At 31.4% G+C, this 20,586-nt stretch overlaps 1 protein-coding gene across 1 annotated transcript; it reads left to right on the top strand.

The window, feature by feature from the left end:
* Positions 1–1,064: 1,064 nt before the first annotated feature.
* Positions 1,065–6,789, top strand: LOC119610961 (serine protease 7-like). Its single transcript, XM_037966387.1, is given in 6 exon segments — positions 1,065–1,201; positions 1,401–1,466; positions 1,469–1,846; positions 5,385–5,493; positions 5,755–6,047; positions 6,116–6,789. Coding segments are annotated over 6 exon segments (1,212 nt in total). The 5' UTR covers positions 1,065–1,113; the 3' UTR covers positions 6,394–6,789.
* Positions 6,790–20,586: the final 13,797 nt, after the last annotated feature.

Below are 20,586 nucleotides of genomic sequence, written 5' to 3'. Positions count from 1 at the left end.
GTTATGTGCGTTTAAGTGATTTTCGGGAGGGGACCTTGTATGGGAGCTATGACCAATTATGGACCGATCGGAAAAAAACTTTCATAATAATATTTCTGTGCATATGAGTAATACTTATTCCAAATTTTATATGGATATCTTAATTTAGTAATGAGTTATGCGCGTTTAAGGGAGCTATGACAATTATGGACCGATCGGAAAAAAACTTTCACAGTATATTCTGTGCACATGAGCAATACTTATTCCAAATTTATATGGGTTATATAGTTTTTGGGGAAATTTCATCAGAATGTGTAAAAAATGCTTATTTTTTCGAGGTTGTTTTAAATTTTGATTCATAAACTTTTCCCTGTGTGAACCGATTTTGCTCATTTCAATACCAAACTGTACCCGGATAAAAAGGAATGTTTTGGGTGAATTTGGTTAACATTTAATTGCTTTGTTATTAACGTGAGCGTGTTTTACACAGACAGACAGACAGACAGACGGACGGACGGACGGACGGACGGACGGACGGACAGACGGACATAGCTAAATCGACTCAGAATTTCATAAGGACCCAGAATATATATACTTTGTTGGGTCTCAGATGAATATTCTTGGTGTTACACACGGAATGAGCAAAGTTATATATACCCTCTATCACCACTGATGGTGGTGGAGGGTATAATAAACTAAGTAAATAAACAAAAATATATTTAAATAAATAAACCATAAATATATACAAAAAAACTACTACTACCCTTTTTTTACAACTTGACAACTTATTATTATTAATTAGATACGATTATTAGAGAGAGTTTCAATTTGAGAACATGGAGAAGAAATTTGTATTCATTTCTGATAAAAAAAGATGTTTTCATAAGAACATTGCAAAGTGTATTTGTTATTTATTGTTAATAAGAGAAACAACAAAATGTTTGAGAATTTGATAAAACTGACAGCTTAAAACAAATCTTATCTTAGTTTAAAACAAAACGCGCTACTAGAAACATCTAAACGAAAAAAAAGAAACAAACCTTAATTTAAAAACCCGGCTTAAAACTTATAAACAAAATAACAACAACAATATATTACCAAATTTTTTCTCATTATACAAATACTGGAGTAATTATGGCAAATAAACAAAAATTAATTTTTATACAATTTACGCTCATCTTTAGTATTTTTATAATAAAAATACAAGCTTTTGCGTATGAAGGTGCGTGTGTGTGTGAAAGAGAAAGATATATACATAATAAGAGAGTGTTAAGTGAATAGAAAAAAAAAAATAATTAAAATAAATAAACAATAACTTGTAAAATTCTTAACAACAACAACATTATAATAAAGATGACTAGTTGTTATTATTGTTTAAAACAATTTCAACATTTTGTAATAGTAAATATTTCTAATTATAGCTCCTCCAAGTTGCTATAATCCCAATGGTCGTAGCGGTTTGTGTGTTTCCATCTATCAGTGTCCATCGCTTTAAACGCTATAAAAACTCATGAACAGACAGCTTTCGCATTTGCCCGCAAATCCGAATGCCAGGCAAACGGTCAAGGCCGCCGACCGTACGTTTGTTGTACTTCTGACACCGGTTTTGCCACACGCAACAATTTAAATGGTGATCGTATTATTTTTCCCCCCGATTCGGATTATGAAGATGATCAGACGTCACGTTATGTAGTGGCGTCAACAACAACAGCTTATAGGGAAAAGGAGTTTATACAAAGAGAGAATTCACCATTGTTTCCGAAACCTCCTGTTTGTGGTCCCATTAATATTGGCAATAAATCTATGGCGGCGAGGGAAACAGAACTGGGAGAGTTTCCTTGGTTGGCCAATTTGGAGTATAAGAAGTGTAAGTATAGGATGAAGGGAGTGTAGTTTTGAAAGTATATTTATGAAAGTGAGGTTCAGAGTACAGTTTCTAAATAGTGGGATTTACTACTAATTTTTTATAATTTATACTTTCTTTGTAATTTAATATGTAATTTAAAATTACTTGTAATAATTACATCAATAGCAACAACCCAATAAGCATAACGTTAATTATTCAAACAATTTACAGATGAGCGAATGTTTAGACACCAAAGCCTCTGCCATTCGTTATTTTCACATTTTGTTGGCCTGTGTTATTACATAGCTTTTAAATATTAATATTTATAATAACGTTTAAATGTTCATAATTGTTAATTTGACAACAAACCTCTGTGCCTATTGGGATATTTTTTAAAATGTTAGTTTTGTTATACAATTTACAGCAATCAAACTTTAAATACACACATCCGGTTTGAAATTATATATGGGGAAAAGGGTGTTATATAAACGACTAGCTATACCCAGTATGCTTTGCTACCCTAAAGGGAATATGTATAAATAAATGCCAGATTTATTATATGTTACATATGCAAACAAGCAAATTATTGCAAGTTCACCAGTTTCTATCTATCGCCAATTACTATCTATCTATAAAAAATTTGAATAATATAAGAGTTTCCAAGATGCACGAAATTTTGTATTTAATTCATATATGTTGTGCCAAGCCACCCATTGAAAGTCCGCCCGTTATGTTCTAAATGTTCACATGAGTTCTCCACGTAAAATTTGAAGATTCTAGCTCTAATAGTTTCTCAGATATACAAATTTTTCTATTTGATTCATGTGGGGGCTTCAAGACCCCCCCGATGAAAGTCCGCTTTTTTTTCCTCCAAAATGTTCAGATGAATATTTAAGTTCTTCGTGCGAAATTTGAAGAATTTAGTTCCATTAGTTTTCCAGATAAACGAATTTTTGTCTTTAATTAATATGGGAGGTGCCGCTCCCCTCATGGGTAGTCCGCCAATTTATTACCCAAAATGGATGTTAAAGTTTTTCGTGCAAAATTTGAAGATTCTAACTGTAATAGTTTCCAAGATAAACGTATTTTTGTATTTAATTTATATGGGAGGTGCCACGCCCCCTAATGATAGTCCGCCAACTTTTTGTCCTAAATAATTATATTGACACTAAAGTTGCTCTGACAAAATTTGAGGACTCTAACTGTTGTATTATCTAAAATATACGGATTTAATATTTTCTTAATATAGGCGTGGCTCCTCGCCCACTTGGAATTTCAAAATAAAAAGTAGTCTATTACCTATTCCAGACATACAGGAATACGCTGTGAAAATTTGAATAAAATCGGTTCAGCCGCTTAGTAGTCTATAACGTTCAAACATACAAACATATAAACATACAAACAAACACACATTCATTTTTATATATATAGATTCTAGTTATAATTTAATCAGTAACATTAACACATATAGGATCTTCATATAAGCTTTGCAAAATGTAAATTCGAATTTTCTCTTTAGCAAATGCACTCGTAAAAATTCACTTGTATAACTTTACGTTTGCGCGCAAAATTTTTATTGTGTATTTGATGAATTAACCATTTTACATACTCGTTTAACAATGTTTATTTTAAAACATGTTTAAAGAATTTGGTTTTTTTTAAATTGTTTCATTTACCTATAAGCACAGAATTTCAAAAAGGGGTTTATGAGTCACGCACTTGCAAAAATGGGTAACTTAAACATTGAAATAAGTAGCTTTTAAGGTACCTTCAGATTTATCAAATATTTGACAAATATGACGTGGCACCTAAAAAATTGGCAATATGATTAATTTTGAAGTTATAACTTTTTAACGGTCTCAAATAATATTGATATTATTTGTTATAGCAGAAATTATGTAAGATCCAGAAAACATTTACAAAAAATATTTGTTACATATGATTGAGCACCGCTAAATCCGAATCTGGTCTGAGAATTTTTCCATCACAACAGGTTTTTTAAGGTATCGTGTTCTAAACACTGAGAAAACCCTATTTTCTGTACAGATCCTCATAAAATTAGGTCAACAGATTTTGGTCCTTATAAAACTTGTTCATGTCGAATTTATTTATCTATTTTATGCAACATTAACAATTTGTTTGCAGTATAGATATTATAATTGGCATTATTACTGTATGTCAGATATTAAACTGAAAATCCACACATGTAGTTGAAAGCAGTGTTGCCAATATTTTCTCACCATTTCATGTTAAATCATGTCACAAAACCCGCTAGAAACTGTCATACAGGCTAGACTATAGAGCTGACTAGAGACTAGACAGTAAACTAGACTATAGAGTCGACTGTAGACTAGACTATAGACTAGACTATAGAGTAGACTGTAGACTAGACTATAAACTAGACTATAGACTAGCTTATAGACTAGACTATACACTATACTATAGACTACATTATATACTAGATTATAGACTATACTATAGACTAGACTATAGAATAGCCTATAGACTGGACTATAGACTAGATTATAGACTAGACTATAGACTAGACTATAGACTAGACTATAGACTAGACTATAGACTAAACTATAGACTAGACTATAGACTAGACTATAGACTAGGCTATAGACTAGACTATAGACTAGACTATAGACTAGACTATAGACTAGACTATAGACTAGACTATAGACTAGACTATAGACTAGACTATAGACTAGACTATAGACTAGACTATAGACTAGACTATAGACTAGACTATAGACTAGACTATAGACTAGACTATAGACTAGACTATAGACTAGACTAGACTATAGACTAGACTATAGACTAGACTATAGACTAGACTATAGACTAGACTATAGACTAGACTATAGACTAGACTATAGACTAGACTATAGACTAGACTATAGACTAGACTATACTAGACTATAGACTAGACTATAGACTAGACTATAGACTAGACTATAGACTAGACTATAGACTAGACTAGACTATAAGACTTTTTTGCGCTTTTTTCCCGCAATTGCCATTTCGAAAAAGTCAAGGTTGCAAGTTATAAGGACAACATTTTCTATTGCCCTTAGAATTCTTAAATTACTTTAGTTGTATGCAACACGTCAATATTTTGATCACTCATTGAAGCAGAAGAAGCATAAACAGCACATACACAAATGTTGATCAAAATTTTGACGTGTGGCCGTACAGTTTTAGGTCTACTATTCTCAACATCATAAGCGGTGTACGAACATGTCAGCTGAACTAAATGTTGACTTATCAAATATAGGTTAAGAATGGGGTTTTAGTTTTGACGTTTATAACAACAAAATCATTCGCACATCGAAAATAATAGACATTATTAAAAATCGACAAAATTAAATGTAAAGCATTAGTATGACACATTTTTTAGTAAAGAAGTGATATTTTAATGCATGCACTGCTTTGACACGAAAATGCATAATGTGAACCTCTAGCTGTAGTTACCAACCTTCAAACATCGATGTATTAATTTCCATTTACATATAAATGTATATATAACTGATTCTTTAATATTTTAAACTTTTAGTGAATGATGACTTAGTATCCGTCTGTGCCGGCAATGTAATAAATCAAAGATATCTTCTAACTGCAGCTCATTGTGTGAAAGGAGAAATTGAAGTAAAAATTGGAAAATTGTAAGTATTAAATTTTGCACAAACAGATTAATGCTATTCTGAATTTAGATAAGTCAAACTAGAAACTACATAAATTAATTCCTAATTATAACTATTCATTGCTTCCTCGCAGTGATCAAAACGATTGGTCAATGACTTTTAAAGCTTTATTATTTTTGTGAGGATTAATATATAGTTGTTGAATTGTTTGACAAATATAACTTGAATACAAACAATAATTTTTATAAAATTTATATCTAATGCTATTAATTTTTTTTTCAGAGTCTCAGTACGTGTGGGTGATCACAACACCCAAACACCGGTTGATTGCAATAATTCTGGCTGTTTAGATGACTTTCAGCGCTTGGGCATTGAAAGGATTATAGTGCATGCAGATTATGGTTCCTACAATGGTTATCACAATTACAATGATATAGCTCTCATAAGAGCGGATCGTAATATTCAATATTCCAATTCAGTAGCACCGATTTGTTTACCAAATGTGGTACCACAAACGCCAAAATTAAGATCGGGCTTAAAGTTATCGGTGGCTGGTTGGGGTCATACGGGAACCGGTAAGTCATAATTTTTAAAAATCTCATATATATTAAAGGAAAGTAATCAATATTCCCTCTATTTGCAGCCAGATACACTGCCGAAAAACGAAAAGTAGAATTGCCCTATGTAGAGAATCAGGTGTGTCCCATTAAGGTGGCACCTGAACAATTGTGTGCGGGAGGTGAATATAAAAAGGATAGTTGTACTGGTGATTCCGGTGGCGGTTTAGTACGTTTGGCCGGTGACGCATGGGTTGTGGAGGGTATTGTATCGTATGGGCGTGGTTGCGGTTTAGAGCGACCTGGTGTTTATACTCGCGTTAGCAGTTATATTACCTGGATACAAGCAAATGTTCAACCATAACATATTTTCGCTTATTTTTTTTATATTAGTATTTTATTAATCTATATGATCACTGTGATATATTTTATTTATAGTTATTTGTAAATTTAAAACAAATTTAATTACTTTTTTTTTTGCAAAAACTTTCCATTTCAAATATGTTTGTTTTTTGCGGTTAACAAATGTTTTTATTTAGTTAGAATTATTTATTATATGAATATAAAAAATATGTTAATGTTTATTTAAATAATTATTTGTACAAATGAAATCCATTAATTTTATTTTAAGTACAATTTTGTGCGACTTAAAATCGTTAAAGGATTTTGTGTCGTCTCAAAAACATTAATCATTAATTTAATTAGTTTGGTTATCTAAATGAAATTAATATTGTAAATTACCTTTTTTTATTGTGTGTATTTTGAAATTAACTAAAATTTTAACAAAAAACAAATACAGTTATTATTTAAACTTTACTGCATTCTTTTTACTTAGTTTCATAAGAAGTAGATGGGAAATATGGAAAAACTCGGCTCGTTCTACAGTTAAATCAAAAAAAAAACCCTAAAAATTTTTACATTCTTACATGTTTCGTCAATTATTATAGGGTCAACATTCCTTCTATAGAATTAAACTATATTTAATTCTTGTATTTTATAAATTGTAATTAATATTTGTTCTATTAATTACATAGTCCAATAAAATTAAAAAAAAAAATCAAAACCCAAAGACCAAAGTATACTTTTCTAAAGGACTGAGCAGCGTTAAGTACGAACCTCGAAGAAAGAAGAATCTGCGTATAAAAGAGTTTAAATCTTTATTTTAAAGTAATTAGGTTGGATTTTCCTAAGAGCGTTCTTTAAAGGTAAAACTTCCTAAACTCTATTTTCTAAGTACTTAGCTTTTAATTGGTCTTGTAATTTGCGACCGATAATATTAAGGTTTCATCTGTGGTCGCATATTACGCGAGTTTTAGGCAATACTGGCTTCCAATGATCATAGTAAAACTATATATTGGCGTCTTAGATATTCGGATTTGGCCTTGTTGTTGTAACTGCTGAAACTATACAATTTTAATGCAGGGGTCCTTTTTGAGGTCTAAACCTGAAAATTGAGCCGTTACTACTGGATTAGTCCATAAATTCATTGGTCTAAGAGAAGTAAGGAGGGATATGCAGTTGTTTAAGGACGTATTAAGGACGTATATTTTTCCATGTATTGCGCAGGTCATTATATCCTACACCACTACAGTGGGGAGGGTATTATGAGTTTGGGCTGATGTTTGTATTGTTTTGACTTACATCCGTTTCTGGCCTCTAAGCGGAATGGACTATGAGCGAAAAGTTCTGTAGAAAGTTGTTTTATTTTAGTAAAAATTTAATCCATATTTCCAAAAGAATTTGGATGTGTAATTCTGAAACAACAGAGAAAAAGTACATGAGTGAGGCATGGAAAAATCAGTACTTTAAAACTTTTTATTATCGAACTATACAGCGGTACCCGCACGACTTCTTCGGAACTTTTTCTTATTAACCTTAAATTTAGTTTACATAGTAGTCAACACACCAGTCTATGGTCTAGTCTAGTCAGATCATAGTAAAACTATATATTCGCGTCATAGATATTCGGATTTGGCCTTGTTGTTGTAACTGCTGGAACTATACAATTTTAATGCAGAGGTCCTTCCTTGAGGTTTAAACCTGGAAACAGAGCTGTTTTTACTGGATTAGTCCATAAACCCAATAGACTAATTAAAGTAGGGAGGGATAGGCAGTTGCTAGACATATATTAAGGACGTACATATATTGTTGTAACTGATGAAGTTATATGATTTTAATGCAGGGTTCCTGCTTTGAAGCCCAATTAGGGACGATAGTAGGTGTTGAACTATACCGTGGTAGTCGCACGACTTTTTCGGAACTTTTTCTAACTTATTAACTTTTGATTTTTTAGTTAATACACATATTAGTCAATACACCAGCCTGTAGTACAGTCTATGGTGTAGTCTATAGTTTAGTCCAAATTCTTGTGCTGAAGAACTGAGGAGGCTCTGATAGGATCAACAAGGCACATCGGTGCTGGGCGATATGTAGGAAAATGAAATGGGGTCTTAGTCCTACTATATAATCTGGTAGACTGCTTTGGACAAAAAGTGGTTCCATGGGCACTACTTCAACCAAAGCTCTGGAAACGTTGCTGGATATTCCACCCATTGAAACATATTTTAGATATGAAGCGGCGCTTACAGCCGAACGTCTCTTTACTTAAGGCGAACTATACACAATCATCGGACGTGTCTGATCGCATACCAGACACAGAATATGTTGGAAACTTTGAAAAGCTGATTCCAGATAGAATGTCTTGGTCAAGCGGAAAAATAGAGCAAATACCAGTAGGAATCCGTTATTACACGGATGGCTCTAAATTGGGGTATAAAGTGGGCCTGGGTTCCTATATTTAAGACCCAGAAACAGAAATATACCACCGTATACAATCATCGGACGTGTATGATCGTTACCAGACACAGAATATGTCGGAAACTTTGAAACGCTGATCCCAGATAGAATGTCTTGATCAAGCGGAACACTAGAGCAAACACCAGTAGAAATTCGTTGTTACATGGATGGCTCTAAATTGGGGTATAAAGTGGGCCTGGGGTCCTATATTTAAGACCCATAATCATAACACAAGCTTCCAGGCAGAAGTCCGAGCAATAACGGAATGTGTAAATTGGATTAGAATAAATATGGCGCCCATAGCCCTTAATATTTCGATTTCAGGTGATATAATTAAAGCTAAGACCATATTGGATTGTAAGAAAGCTTTAACTGAATACTCTCCCAGAGGTAAGGTTTACATCATATGGATACCAGTCCACTCGGAATTAGTCTTCAACGAAAGGGCGAATGTAATAGCTTTAAAGGGAGGTAGTTAACCTGACGGACGCAAAATCATTCGACGCAACAAAAGCTGAATTAAAAATATGGGTGAGAGAATCCCATAATGCCTCTTGGAATAATGAAACGGTGGGTAGAACCACAAAGATCCTATGGGGTGACCCTGATGATAACAAGACGAGAAATCTCCTCAAAATGAGTAAGTCTGAAGTTAGTATGATGGTACGTACTCTGAGTGGACACACAGGATTACGAGCACATCTATACAAAATTGGCCGTGCGGATTCAGACGAGTGTAGAGCATGTGGGGAGGACAGTGAAACTCTGGAGCACTTTCTTTGCCACTGTCAAGCATTCGTCGAAGTTCGATCCAAGTATCTTGGAAGAGATGTTATTCCGGAAATAACATTCCTGACTAACACTGATTGAAAAATTCTTAGGAATTACGTCCAGTAAACTGACTTTCTGAACATTGAAAAATAATATACTCAGTGAACATTTTTTTTCGCACAACAGTCCCGATAGTGGCCTAGGTGTATTTCTTCGGATTTGATGTACTATACATCCTCCTATAAACCTAACCTAATCTATAGCGTAGTCTATAAACTGGCATACAGCCTAGTCTTTAGTCTAGTCTATATAGTCCAGTCTACAGTCTGTTCTACATAAGTTCTAGTCCATGTTCTAATATATGGTCTAGTCTATATTCCAGTCTATGGTCTAGTATTTTGTATAGCATATAGTCTAGTCTATATTTAGTCTAGTATATAGTTACTTATATACTCTAGTTTATAATATAGTCTGTGTTCTAGTCTATGAATAATAGGCTATATGAATTTACAAGCAATGTGATATTACTCCTAAAAATGGTAGAAAAAAACCTAAACTGGAACTATTGTTTGGCAGCAGAAAAACCAGATTGTTTTTAGTTTTTGTGACTGACTGTTACACCTGAGATTCTCTCCTCTCAATCATCTGGGGCTTTAAGGAACACTATTATGATTATGTCTACATGGTTTCAGACTAGACTTTACTCTATAGTTAAGTCGATAGTCTATATATTAGTCTACAGTGTAGTGTATGGTCTAGTTTAAAGTGTATTCAAAGTATTATTTAATGTTATATTTCGCGCGGTCAGAAGATCAAAAACCGGTTTATGTAATATTGGAAAATGTCTCCAAAACAATCAGTAATTCGACTCAAAAAAAATGTTCAAAAATGAGTCGGAACTAATCAAAAAATAGGCTCATAAAAGAGTCTTTTGAGTCGCGGATAGGGTACCCGATAAAAGTATTATTTATGATCAGAAAATGGGCATGCGGAATGTAATAAAAAATTGCTAAAAATTTCAGCTGAGAACGAACTCTAAAAATGTACCAGTTATCAGAACAATATTATTTCCAATAACTATTTGGCTTCAATTTTAATTACGTGCCAAAATGCAAATAATTCACTTAGCATTCTTTCCTCTTACAAACTATCTGATCTAATTTGAAAACTTAATTAATTATGTTGTTTCTAAGACATTGTCTTAAGAATCAAATCAAATAAAATCAAACAAAAAAGTTCTAAATTGAAAAGTAATTAATCATTAGTTTTTGGGAAAAACAATTAAACAATTAAGTCCGTTACTAATAAACGTTAAAATGGAAATAAATTAAAAATATTACGTTAATAATAAACTTCATGCATATAAATCAATAATTTATTATTCTAAAAATAAATATGTATCCGCAAAATGTATAACAATCAAAACATGTTGCCGCCTGCATAGACATGTTTAAGAAGGAAAGGTACATACTTTTAGTTACAGTGGAGTGGCTGATAGTGACGTATTCTTAAGTATTAGAAAACGATTTGTAAACAATAGAAAGTAAAGCTCCGCTTTGAAAATAAGTTAGAATTTTAATATTATAAAGCCTTTTAAGGAAACCACAAAGAAACCAGAATTTATGATTTTCTGTTATTAACATAAACAACAATCAAATAATTTTTATAAATTCTAATTTAATTCTAAAGAAATTCTCACAAAATCCAGTTTATTTTAGAGAAAAACATGTCTATGACTAAGACACAACCACGGAAACAGCAACAACAGCGACAGCAGCATCATATGTAACAAAATGCCTCAAGCGCCGAGGTATTCCCCAATTATTGGAATAAATGAATGAATGACTGAACAATTTTACTCTCCAGCATTAAATTCTAAACTTGATCAAACGACAGCAACAAAGTAGCTTAAGCATTTATCACATTAAAGCGGAAAGTTTTGTTCGGTGAAAAAATTTAACCAAAACTAATAATTTATATTCATAAAAAGAGTTACTAATATTTAATTTGTTATTCTTTTATTTTTGGTTTTTTTTCGAAAATTTTTTAAAACGTCATTGATTTGTGCGATCAACAAACTGGTGTTTTGTTTGAACAAAAAACTCAAAGTTCGCTGAACTTTCGTAAACCGCATACACGGAAAATTTATTGTTAGAAAAGCAACTGGTACGGCAATATGACCCTGAATTAGTATGACATATTTTTTTTTTCAATTTGAATTCCTAAGATACACAATAGATTTACTAAGTAGTAGTTAGTTTAACATTAAATCATAATTTAAATGAAACGAACAGGAATAAGAATCAAAAACATTTAGCACGCAGCAAAAGAAACAAAGGCCGTTTTTAATATTAAAACTTGGATTTTATTGTTATTTAATTAATCTCTATACAGTAGTGATAACTAGTTACTCTCGTCTACATATTTCAAAAAATAAATAAAAAATGTTTTTGTACATAATAAAATTCTTATTGCTTTTATCATGTTAATTTGTATTATTGTTACATTTTAATTACTTACAAATACAATATACACTAAATAACCTGCATTAAAATAAAAATAAAAATAACTTGAATATTTCAATTCAAAAGAATTTATTTTATTTCTATAATTCGTACAATACTAGTAGTTACACACTAATACATATTTAAAGAAATTCTCGTAAATTCAAGTACATAATTTCAGTTTCATTTGAACATGTAAAATATTTATCTATCAACCGGTTTATCGAAGACTACGCATGTTAGTTAGTAGTTTTGTCCATATGGCAGAATTGTTAAAGATCAGGCAAGGTCGATTGTTAAAAACCTTAGAACAGAGTCGCTGCACCGTTAGAGGGTCTTAGGGGAAGTTTAAATGGATGTTATCTTATGGATACAAATATTTTATGTTTTACGTTAAAATATTTAGATTTTTTAAAGACTTCAGACTATTTAAAGTTTTTTTTCAAAACTAAATGTATTTCATTCGTCACGTAGTCAAATTTCTAAAGGTTTAAGCCGTTGTTATAGTTTTTAACAATGGATAGATTAAGAATCTGAGTAAGACAAGTTACACATAGAAGTTTTTTACACTTATATATGTTTTCCCTACTCTTTTAGAGAGTAGTCTTGGATGTGACCTGCCTCAAACATGTGTTAACAGATCTAATTAGTTTTTTTTAAGTAATAGTTTGTTCTCTGACGCAAATAAGGATTCATGAAATTCTCAAAAAATAAAAGATGGAATCAAACTGGACTAAATGTCTTTAAATACATGAAAAGCTCTAATCAAGGATTTGATATAATTGATTGAATTTCTACAATACTATGACCAAATACTGTAATGGATAACTGACCGGGAGCTTTTTTAATGAAGAGGATATTTTTTTGGCATTACTATAAAGTTAGAGTTTGTTTGCCACGCTACTACTGAGAGAAAATAATATAAAATTGAAGCTGGCATTAAACAAGGAAGTGTTCTCGGACCAGCTCTCTATTTCCCACTTGTCTACGAGTGGCAGATTAAAAATTTTTACTTTTACTGAATCGCACGAAATCCTTCACATACCATCTTGAACAACTTCCTTATACGTGGTTGAAAAAATGCGGATGAAGGAGTTGAGTCTAGTCTAGTCTATAGTCAGTCTATAGTCTAGTCTATAGTCTAGTCTATAGTCTAGTCTATAGTCTAGTCTATAGTCTAGTCTATAGTCTAGTCTATAGTCTAGTTAAGTCTAGTCTATTAGTCTAGTCTATAGTCTAGTCTATAGTCTAGTCTATAGTCTAGTCTATAGTCTAGTCTATAGTCTAGTCTATAGTCTAGTCTATAGTCTAGTCTATAGTCTAGTCTATAGTCTAGTCTATAGTCTAGGTCTATAGTCTAGTCTATAGTCTAGTCTATAGTCTAGTCTAGTCTAGTCTATAGTCTAGTCTATAGTCTAGTCTATAGTCTAGTCTATAGTCTAGTCTATAGTCTAGTCTATAGTCTAGTCTATAGTCTAGTCTATAGTCTAGTCTATAGTCTAGTCTATAGTCTAGTCTATAGTCTAGTCTATAGTCTAGTCTATAGTCTAGTCTATAGTCTAGTCTATAGTCTAGTCTATAGTCTAGTCTATAGTCTAGTCTATAGTAGTCTATAGTCTAGTCTATAGTCTAGTCTATAGTCTAGTCTATAGTCTAGTCTATAGTCTAGTCTATAGTCTAGTCTATAGTCTAGTCTATAGTCTAGTCTATAGTCTAGTCTATAGTCTAGTCTATAGTCTAGTCTATAGTCTAGTCTATAGTCTAGTCTATAGTCTAGTCTATAGTCTAGTCTATAGTCTAGTCTAGTCTATAGTCTAGTCTATAGTCTAGTCTATAGTCTAGTCTATAGTCTAGTCTATAGTCTAGTCTATAGTCTAGTCTATAGTCTAGTCTATAGTCTAGTCTATAGTCTAGTCTATAGTCTAGTCTATAAGTCTAGTCTATATTCTAGTCTATGTCTAGTCTATAGTCCTAGTCTATAGTCTAGTCTATAGCTAGTCTATAGTCTAGTCTATAGTCTAGTCTATAGTCTAGTCTATAGTCTAGTCTATAGTCTAGTCTATAGTCTAGTCTATAGGGTCTATCTAGTCTAGTCATAGTCTAGTCTATAGTCTAGTCTATAGTCTAGTCTATAGTCTAGTCTATAGTCTAGTCCTATAGTCCTAGTCTATAGTCTAAGTCTATAGTCTAGTCTATAGTCTAGTCTATAGTCCTAGTCTATAGTCTAGTCTATAGTCTAGTCTATAGTCTAGTCTATAGTCTAGTCCTATAGTCTAGTCTAGTCTATAGTCTAGTCTAGTCTAGTCTAGTCTAGTCTAGTCTAGTCTAGTCAGTCTAAGTCTAATCTAGTCTAGTCTAGTCTATAGTCTAGTCTAGTCTAGTCTAGTCTATAGTCTAGTCTATAGTCTAGTTTATACTCTAGTCTATTGTCTAGTCTAGTCTATAGTCTAGTCTACAGTCTAGTCTATAGTCTAGTCTATAGTCTAGTCTATAGTCTAGTCTATAGTCTAGTTTATAGTCTAGTCTATAGTTTAGTCTATAGTCTAGTCTATAGTCTAGTCTATGTCTAGTCTATAGCCTAGTCTATAGTCTTGTCTATAGTCTAGTTTATTGTCTAGTTTATTGTCTAGTTTATAGTCTAGGTTATAGTCTAGTTTATTGTCTAGTTTATAGTCTAGGTTATAGTCTAGTTTATAGTCTAGTTTATGGTCTAGTCTATAGTCTAAATGTAGGGAAATTGGATACTTTACAAATAGAAGCCGAGAGCCTTTAAAAGGCAATTTTCCATGTCCGAAATGATACTTGAAATCTAGGCAGACCATTATATAAAACCCGTACGGAATGTAACTGATTCGTTTGAAGCGAACAATGGCCGACAAACGCCACCCTTTTATAATTCAGACCTTGCCCCATACGTCGAACATACATATGTCAAAACTAGTGAAAGTAAGTTTTAAATACAACTATTTTTTGTATGTATTGTTTATTAATCGTTAAATGGAATTTTTCTTATTGTATTATTTCCCACGATATTACACATCTTTTCACATTACTTTAGTAACGGTATAGACAAATCACACCCATCTCGCGCTCAGGTGGTTACCAATAGATTTATATTTAAATAGAAGATTCATTATTGTTTTCACTAATACGAAGGGTTTATTTTTTTATTTTGCAAGAAAAATATTATTATTATGACAAAACTCTAATTAATTTAAATCACAGATCTACAATCATATTATCCAATCAGAAGACAGATCATTTGAATTATTACAACATTATGGCAAAAACAAACTTCATTAATCTTGGCCAATGTTTTTTTTATATAAGTTGAATTCTTAACAATATCTTAAGTACAAGACATTCCAATTGTAGTGTACACAACATTACTTGTAGTGTAAATGTAAAATATGCAATTTGTAACTATGTATGTTAAACAACTAGATTAGCGATAGTAGTTATTATGTATTAAATTATTTATTATTTAATATTATTGAACTTGTCTTAAAATGATTAGTTTCATTGAGACATTTTACAAAACACGTGTTCGGGTTTTTCAATACAAATGAGTCTGGTGTAAAACTTTTTACTAGCACACCCAAGTTAAGATCAAGTGAAGTAGCGAAAAGTTATATTTTGCAAAGGTATTGACAAGTTAATTGCATAAAAATTTCAAAATACTAAAACAGTTTTTAAGTGAAACGTGTGAAAGTAACTACATACGACGATAAAGTTCTTTAAAAAGATTCATCTTAAAATTATCGATTACAAATTAGAACAAAATGTTAATAGTTGAACTTGAACCTTTACGATACCAAATGTTCTCGGTCAAAGTGACAAACTAAGTTTGAAGGCCTAAAGAAGTAACCGCAAATTTATCGATTTTTAAAGAATAAACAACTACTAAATATTGTGGTTAAATTGATACATTTGTGAATATGGGAAAATCCAATAATAAATTATGAATCTAAAACTAGTGTAAACATAATTACAGGATTTTGAATAAAAAAGATTTAAAATATGGAAAACCCAAAATTTTGTGGATTTTTAAATGCTATTTTAAATATGTGTCGCAATTAAAAAATAAAGTCCAATCATTGCATGATTATGTGTTTATTTATTTGACTATGTTCTTTAAAAAAAAACGTGTGAATTTTGTTTAATAAAAGAAATTTAAAATATTTAAATGTTAAAATTATAAGTAGTTTTTTTTGCTCAAAAGTAAGACCATTTCCCTTAAAAGCTTTCCGATCACTTTGTGGGATGCAAGTGACATATGTAAATAAAAAATAATATTTTAACTCAAAAACATTGCTTTTTGAGCTAAAACATCCCTCTAAGTAACAACAAAGCTCTTAAAGGAAATGTCTAAGCTTTCTTTTGAGCAAAAAAAAAACCAACAATAAAGGGACATTTTGAAAAAAGGGGGAAAATTAGATATCCCACTCGCTTCCCATTATGGGACTATGAAGCCCTTAAGGAAATTGTATAAGCTTTCTACTGAGCAAAAAATTTCCCACTTTGAAAAAAAAATTAAAAAATTTGGACAATTTTTTCTAGGATCAATAGGTGAAAAGTTACACATATTTGAATAAAACCCTGTATGACCGTAATGTCCAACTTTGATCCCCTCTACGTCCTGCTGTTCTTGACCAATAGAGCTAAAAATTTCAGTCTGGCCTATTAGTACTAACCTTGGTGGATCGATTTAGTTAGTTAGTTAGTTAGTTAGTTAGTTAGTTAGTTAGTTAGTTAGTTAGTTAGTTAGTTAGTTAGTTAGTTAGTTAGTTAGTTAGTTAGTTAGTTAGTTAGTTAGTTAGTTAGTTAGTTAGTTAGTTAGTTAGTTAGTTAGTTAGTTAGTTAGTTAGTTAGTTAGTTAGTTAGTTAGTTAGTTAGTTAGTTAGTTAGTTAGTTAGTTAGTTAGTTAGTTAGTTAGTTAGTTAGTTAGTTAGTTAGTTAGTTAGTTAGTTAGTTAGTTAGTTAGTTAGTTAGTTAGTTAGTTAGTAGTTAGTTAGTTAGTTAGTTAGTTAGTTAGTTAGTTAGTTAGTTAGTTAGTTAGTTAGTAGTTAGTTAGTTAGTTAGTTAGTTAGTTAGTTAGTTAGTTAGTTAGTTAGTTAGTTAGTTAGTTAGTTAGTTAGTTAGTTAGTAGTTAGTTAGTTAGTTAGTTAGTTAGTTAGACTATATGCTACCCTACACAGTTAAAAAAGAGATTTTTTTAAGGAGAAGTTACATGGGGCCAAATATGACTCCATCCATATTAATGTAAGTATGTAAATTTTCTGATGTGGACTTTGTATGGGGACAAGGGCCCGATAATTGCGAAAATCGGCTGTATTATTAAGACTTATATAAACTATGTTTTGCCGATATTTGAAGAGATAAAAGAATATTTAACATAGTTATGAGCTCAAAAGCCTTGTTCGGGGGCAATGGTTGTAGGACTAGGCGATATAATATACCGATTTTACCCATTCTCAATAGCTTCGTCCTTGTGCCCACAAGGTTTACATGGAAACAGGCGGATAGACAGACAAACAGATGGACGGATATAGCTATATATATTCAAAGGTGTGTGTAAAACCAATATTTTTGGTTTTTACAAACATTAGCACAAACCAATAATACCCTTCTACTTCTAAAATTTTCCATGTAAACATTTATAGTTTTTCGAAAAGTTTCCAAATCTATTGGTTTGGAAGTATTTCGGGAACCAGAAACCCTATCTAAGTGTCTCAGTCTTAATTTAATAAACCAGCTCTAAGTTCTTGTCAAAGTCACATGCAGTCTGATATAAAACTACAATAAGAAATTTAAATTAATTAATTCATCACATATGTATGCATAGGTGAATAATTATGAATTTAAATTTTGCATATTTTAAATAAAAACCGACAAAACACAATGCAAACTTTAGAGACAAATATTTGAATAAAATGATTTTATGAAATATGAATTTAAACAAAAGAAAATTAATTATCATGGGAATTCCATTATAGTCTAACAGGATTGAAATGCCCCACGCAAACTGAGTCACGTGCTGAACTAGACACAAGGAAGTCCTTCCTTTAAATTATAAGATACATAATGTAGTTTAGTATTACTCCGTGCAAAGGCTATTAGTGTTGTTAAATATGAAATTTCAATAAGTTATTGCCGACAATTCCTTGACTTGCATTCTCTAAGATACGATATGATCTACTAGTGCACCATTTAAATTCGCAACACAATTGTGTGATCTAAAATAAAATGACAAAGTTTTTCTAATTACACATACAAAGTATCCGCTTAACATTCCGCCAAGTATTTGAAAGTTTTTTTTTTTTTTTTGCTTGCAAATACATTTTTATTTAAGGCCTTCAAAATAATTTTTAATTAAATCAATTAACACAAAAATACAACACACAAGTTTATTTTATATATCAATTAAAGATTCTTTAGTGTTTGTTCATAAAAAAACAAAATATTTAAATTATTTTAAACATTTGTTATACTTAATTTTTTTGTTAATTAATGCATAATGTAATGCATGCAGTGTATTGTAGTGTGTAAGGTAAAGGACAAGAAGAAAGTTGTGTTAAAAGGTGTTTAATTTATTAAAATTTAAGGTTAGTAAACTTTATGAACTTTTTGAAAAAATTAATTGAAATTGTTTTAAAGGAAGTCATTGTATGAACTTTAAATTACTTATATGTATATATGGGGAATTTCGTGTCAAGTGACCCAACTCAACAAATCGACAACTATTGGAAATTTTCAGCTCTATCGGCTAAAAACTACCGTTGTTAGAGTTGGACATTTTGGTCATACAGGGTTTTTACCTATTGGTCCTAGCAAAAATTGTCCAAAGGATTTTAGATAGCTATTTCTTCAATGTTTCCCACTGCCCATAACTTATTTAGTTTTAGACCCAAGAAGAAGTAGAATAAGATCGGGACTTTGTTGCTGGAACACCCAGCCGACACAAATTTATGAACCAAATACTTCATAAGGGCCTCAGAAGGATGATTTTTTAATATCAGCAAATTTTACCAAATCTAGCTTTTAGAGATCCACTATTTTCATAAAGAACTTTAATACAAATTTTAAGAAAACACTTAAAAACGTTTATATTATTCCAAAATAACAATTTTTAAGTCGACAGATTGAACAGATGACGTAAGAAAGTTATTAAAAGATCATTGGTCAGGGACCAAGAGAGTCGTGAAATATTGAATATTATTTTCGAAAAGTAGCCTCCTAAAAGTTTGTGTCATTAATACCACTTCAGTAATCATAATCCTAATATATGTATACGTCTGGACCGATTTAGTTGAATTTGGAACACATGTATATAGATATTACACTCGAAGTTCAATAGGCTATGTTATTTTTGAAAGATAGACCAGAATGGCCACATCCACCACATCTTTCAAATATTTGACGAAAATTGCCACTAAAAAATCAATATTTCTATTTAAATAGTGGAATATCAAATTTGGCCAAACGTCTATAACACATCGAATATATTGATCATAGACCCATAAAAGTATATGTATTCTAAGACGATCTGATCATATCCGTCCTTCTGTTTGTCTGTTGAAAAATATATATGATAAAGCTAGAGAGCTGAAATTTTGCACAACTATTCTGTATTGAAAATGTGCGATTTCGGTAGATGCTTTCACCTAGACCCCCCAAAATTCATTTTAACTCTTTCGCGTATACAGGACACCGGGGTCCCAAGATTTTTTTTTTAATTTTTTAACATTTTGAGCGCAATTTCGAGTTCAAAGGTACAGTAAATGGTTATTTCCAAAGAAAAATAGGTAAATCCACGTTATCCTTCGAAAACACTTTTCCCGTTTTTCGTCAAAAATGATAAATATACGTCAAAATAAAATGTGTTGTGAAGTCGTATTCACAAAAAGTCCAGCGGTTTAGTTTTGTGAGTGAAAGGGTTAAACAGATATAGCAATAAAATTCGATATAAACAAGTTTTATACGAACCAAAATCTCTATAAATATGAAGCAAAATCTCTCTACATCTGTGTGAGGGTTGGCCCATAATTGACCCTATTCCACATATAAGGTCCCCTTTAGAAAACGACTTTGACTCTAATTATCGATTTTAAAATAAACGAGTTCTATATAAACAGAAACCTATCTATATTTTATGAGGATCGGTCTATAGTTGACCCCAATATAAGGTCCCCTTCAAAAGATGGCTAAAAAATACGAATACAACGTTGGAATTCGATACAAACCAACATCAATTTTCCCATACAAACCAACATCAATTTTCCCAAATACTCTCTATTTTATGGTATATGTTTTAATAGTGGGCATAAAAGATTGGACATAGCTGAATATAAAGCTCTTACTTGATGTATTTGTCGAAGTGTGTAATCAATTGATCCTCAATTTGTGAAAATTCTTTAAATATAAATAAATCGTGAAAACCGAGCCAAATTTCGGATCACACAATTGTTCATAAATGTTAAGGGTGT

This window comes from Lucilia sericata, unplaced genomic scaffold (genome assembly GCF_015586225.1).
Source record: "Lucilia sericata isolate MDLA Ls3-8-SP2 unplaced genomic scaffold, ASM1558622v1 Contig001325F_arrow, whole genome shotgun sequence".
Classification (NCBI taxonomy): domain Eukaryota; kingdom Metazoa; phylum Arthropoda; class Insecta; order Diptera; family Calliphoridae; genus Lucilia; species Lucilia sericata.
The sequence above is the reverse complement of the archived record's forward strand: the minus strand, read 5'-3'. Positions and strand labels throughout refer to the sequence as shown.